We start from the raw sequence: 4607 nt of genomic DNA on the forward strand, positions 1-4607 counted from the left end.
GCGAGTTGTACTGTAAAAGTTGCTTTGATATGGCTGGACGATTTGCCTGGTTACGAGAAGTCTAAGGAAGGTCTGTTGGCGGCGCTCGAACGCGTACTGGCAATTCGCCAGGAGCGCGGCCTCAAGCTGTCCGAGGGTCTTCTCGAGGTCCGCGGCCATCTTCTTCATTTCTTCCTTGTTCTTATTTTCGTTTACCCAGCCGCGGAACACGATCGGAATGTTTTCGTAGAGGCTAGCCACAGGCAGACGAGGCTTCGTCGTCATCGAGGCCGAGCCAGTAGACTAGGGCTTGGTATTCGCCGCCTTCTTTGCGCACTTCGCCGAGCTTCGCTACGTGGAATCCTTCATTTCCAAACGCAATGTGGTCGGCGAGGTCTTCGGTCACGTCTCTGCCGCCTTCGCAGTACATCTTGAGTCGGCAGGCATGGTGGAGAGACAGGTCGTATGGCTGGACAACTGCTGCGTTTCCATGACATAGTCAGTCACAACGCGCACAATCTTGCTTGGACCACGCCAGTGCAGGGACAACTTGTTGCCTTGGCGGGACACTTGCCCGACGAGGACAAAGTCTCCAACTGCAAACTTCTGTAACTGGACGGCCTTGGACTTGGCTTGTCGGTCGCGTGCTTGACGGCGCTTCTTCGCGCTTGTTGCCGCTACATCACGGTGCAGCTGCTCCATCGCTTCATGCAGCTCGGCCATGTGCTTCTTGCGCGTCGAGTCAAGCCAGTCGATGTTGGTCACCTCCTTGTTAACTGTGTTGACGAACGCGGACAGAGGGGTCGTTGCGGGTAGGCCCATAAAGGCTGTTACCGAAGCCATTCCGCCGAGTCGATCGCTTGGCATGTGGTTCAGTGGGTCTTGGACGAGGGCCAGGACAAGATGCCAGTCGGTGGCGCGCAGCTTCAATTCGCTTGTCAGAGTCTTGACTGCGCGCAGGATCAGTCGGTTGACTACTTCAACGGTACCTTCGCCCAAGGGCAGTAGGCGGTCGTGAAGTGATGGTGGGCTCCGGCAGCCTTCCGGATCTTGTCGATGACTTCGTTCTTGAAATGGGAGCCGCTGTCGGAGACCCAGGTATGGACATACCCAAAGGTCGTGAACCAGTCGAGGAGGCCGTTAGCAGTCGTCATGGCGTCGCTTGTCTCGCTTGGCCATAGTCGTACGAAACCGCTCATGTCGTCCTTGATGACGAGGATCTTCTGCCAGCCGTTTGTCGCCGTCGGCATGGAGAGCCAGTCGAAGTGGATCAGTTCTTGAGGCTTCTCGGCATGCAGGGTCGATCCAAGAGGACGAGGGACCACTGAGCCGTCAACGCTGAGGCAGTGGATGCAGGCTTGGACAAAGGTCTTCACGTCGGCTTCAAGAGTTTCCCAGGCAAACACATCGCGGACGGACTTGGCCGTGGCTTCGATTCGTCGATGGCCCGCGGCGCCTTGATGCGCAATGATGCAGACTCGCTGTTGCAGATCCGTAGCACTTGGTGGAATCCATATGCGGTCTTCCTTGTTGAGGTACAGGTTCTTGTCTTCATTCCACGCCACGTCGGTTGGCGGGGTCTCTCCCTCTTCACGGCCACTTGCTGGGTCTTGACAATGCCGGCAGGGCTTGGCCAGTCGAAGTCGGCTTGTTGCAGCGGTGAGACCATCGCGAGGAGGCGCCGGACAGACTTCGTGGGCACTTGAGCATGGGAGGCACCCCAGCGGCTAAGTAGATCACCCCACACATTGTCTTCACCGGGCAGGCACTCGATCGTGTAGGGAAAGGAGGATAGCACCAGGGCCCATCGCTCCAACTTGTGCGCTTGGTATCTTGCCATGCGTGGGGACTGGCCAGTTGGATTGAAAATGTAGTGAAGGTTCTTGTGATCGGTGAACAGTCGAAAGCCAGCAGGGCATCATGTCGGCACGTGGATGCGCCAATGGAACCATCGCCAAGAGGGCTCCCTTGATGCGATTGAAGCAGGTCAAGTGGTCGTCGTCCCAGTCAACGGCAGTCAGCTGGACCTTAGTGAGCTTCGTCTTCTTCGCACTTCCAGTTTGCTTCGTCGCTGCTTCGAGGAGTTAACGGAGCGGGGCAACGAGCTCGGTGTAGCAGGGAATACTCGATCGCATCCAGTTTGTCGCGCACGAACTGTTGGAGGTCGGCGGCCGTTACAGGCGGTGCCAGGGCACACAGTCCTTGGATTCTTGAAGGGGAATGCATCACGTCTTCAGTTGAAACAACTTTCCCGCACCATACCGCCTTGGTCAAGAAGAATTCGCACTTCTTGGGGTTGAGCTTTAGGCCAAAGGAGGAACAGATCGTCAGCACTTGATCCAGGAGGTCGAGGAAGTCTTCAGGGGACTCGGCGTAACCGAGCATGTCGTCGAGCCAGGCTAGGAGTTCCTTGAACAGCAGATCGGCAAACATGAAGTCCACAGCCGACTGGCAAAACGCCACCGCGTCGGTTTGGCCCATTAGCACTCTTGTGGGTGTGTACACTCCAAAGGGGGTCATGAAGGAGTAGTACATTTGGGTGTCTTCATGGAACGCCAATTGCCAGTAGCCCTTGAACCAGTCGAGGGTAAAGAACACCCGCGCGCCCACCAAGACAGTCAGGGCTGCGTCGAGGTTTGGCATGAGCCAGGGCATGGGTTCCGTACACGCGTTGATGGGGCGGCTGTCGATGGTCATGCGCAAGTCGCCAGGCTCCTTCTTCGGTACGATTCGCGGCGCCGAGGCCCATGTTGCCCGGTTGTTGCGGTAAACGAGGCCAGCGGCTTCCAACTCGCGCACATGTGTCTTCAGGAACTCTACATGGGCTGGGGGGTATCGCCGCAATCCGCACTTGACCGGTACTGCACCCGGCTTGAGTCGCACGCGTAGTGGCGCCACCTTGATCGGTTCGTCGTGGCCGATCTCGAGACGGAAAACGTCAACGTGCTTCGCCAAAGTCGATTTCAGTCTGTCGAGGAAGGCGAGAGTCAGGCCTTCGTCCTCGGCAGCTTGAACCTTGGCTTGAAGTACAGCCTCAACAACACAACACCGTCTATTGCGCTCGTCTTCTGCGTCTTCGACAGAGGGGCTTGAACGTTGGGAGTGGCGCAATGCATGCCGTCCTCGCCACAATCGTCGTTGGAGGCAGCCGCTTGGGTCAGACGGTTGACACGGGCCATGCCCGACGGTTTGTCCACATCGCTGACATCCCAAACTTCTTGCTTCGCAAAGGCGTTGCTGAGCAGGTCGTCTTCAGAGAAACCAAGTCGCTCCATCACGCTCCGGCTGATCAAGAGCTCAGCTGCGTTGGTGGAGGAGTCGACCCAGGCATTGAGTCCACGCAAGGCCAAAGGTCCACAGGGAGTGTCCAGCGTGACAAGCTTGAACTGCACTTGTCGGTCGACCTTGAGTGCAGGGCTGTCGCCATAGGGGTGCACCGCGGATGGCTCCGGCGAAATCACCTTGATCTCCACACCAGCTTGTTCCAAAGACTTCATGACACCGGCTGTCACGAGCGTGACGTCAGAGCCCGTGTCCAGGAGGATGGTGACGGTAACGATGCCTTCAATCTTCGCTTCGCGTCCAAGAGGCTTCGCTGCGCTGCCTTGAAGCTTGGTCACTTGCTTCTGGCGGGCTTGTTCCCACTTGTCCTTTTGCTCCTTGAGCAATCGCTCGGCTTCGCCAGGCGCACACTTGGGACATTCCAACACCTTATGGCTCTCGCTGAAACACTTGAGACAGGCTGCTTTCTTCCGTTCAGGCTTCGAACCGTCTTGGTCTGTTGCTGCAGTTGCTGGTGGAGCACGTCGAGCAGAGACACTGCCACCGCCGTCACCGCTCGATTTCGCCAGCTTGGAAAGCCTGGCTGCTGGCGCAGCCGAAGGTGGGGGAGCAGTATTCTCATCTTCCACAGAAGCGTACATGTGGTACCCGGCGGTATGCACACGCAGCCAATCCACAAACCGGTAGACGTTGGTCTTGAGCGGCTTGTTTCGTTGCAGGGCTAGCTGGCGCTGTACTGACTTCTGCAGCGCAAGCGGCTTGATTGCTTTGACCATGATGTCCACAACGGTATTGCCTTCTTGATCCAGAACACACGCTTGGTCGTCAAGTACCAAGCCGACAAGCTTCAGCGTTGGGCGTTGATCATGTCCACTTTCCCGTACACGATTGAGTGTCTCCCGGGCGACGTGAATGTGTGGGGAGACTTACTGAGTCGATGGGGCTCTACTCCACCAGCTCCGCCGGTGTCGCATGTCCGTAAACTCGTGCACGTGGTGTCTCCGTTGCAACGAGCGGATTTCGAATGGCCTACGGCAGCCTCGATTTTGGCTGCCCAGACATCTGCCATTGAAGAGGGGGAGAGTACACCGACCGGCGTTGTGTGGAACGAAGAAGAATCATTTCACATGGACGAAAAGGGTCGAATTTGGATCCCAGACAGTGCAGTGGACCTGCAACAGGGGTTGTGCGTCATTGCCTATCAAGGCCCTGCTGGCCATCGTCGAATCGCCGCGACAACTCAGACTGAGTTCGACAAGTTCGTGTGGAAGTCCCTGGCTCAAGATGTTGACACGTTTGTCCGGGCTTGTCTACAGTGCCTGCAAGTCGACGGTGACATGGAACCC

At 57.2% G+C, this 4607-nt stretch overlaps 1 protein-coding gene across 1 annotated transcript in view; it reads left to right on the forward strand.

Annotated features, from left to right (window-relative positions):
• Positions 1 to 4127: 4127 nt before the first annotated feature.
• H310_13371 (hypothetical protein) overlaps positions 4128 to 4607 on the forward strand; it is a gene marked incomplete at both ends in the record, with an annotated part of 679 nt that continues 199 nt past the window's right edge. Inside the window, one exon of the mRNA XM_008880846.1 lies at positions 4128 to 4593. Within this exon, the coding sequence (XP_008879068.1) occupies positions 4128 to 4593 (466 nt within the window). The remainder of the gene's footprint in view (positions 4594 to 4607) is intronic.

This window comes from Aphanomyces invadans, assembly GCF_000520115.1.
Source record: "Aphanomyces invadans strain NJM9701 unplaced genomic scaffold supercont1.50, whole genome shotgun sequence".
NCBI classification, from domain to species: Eukaryota; Oomycota; class Saprolegniomycetes; order Saprolegniales; family Verrucalvaceae; genus Aphanomyces; species Aphanomyces invadans.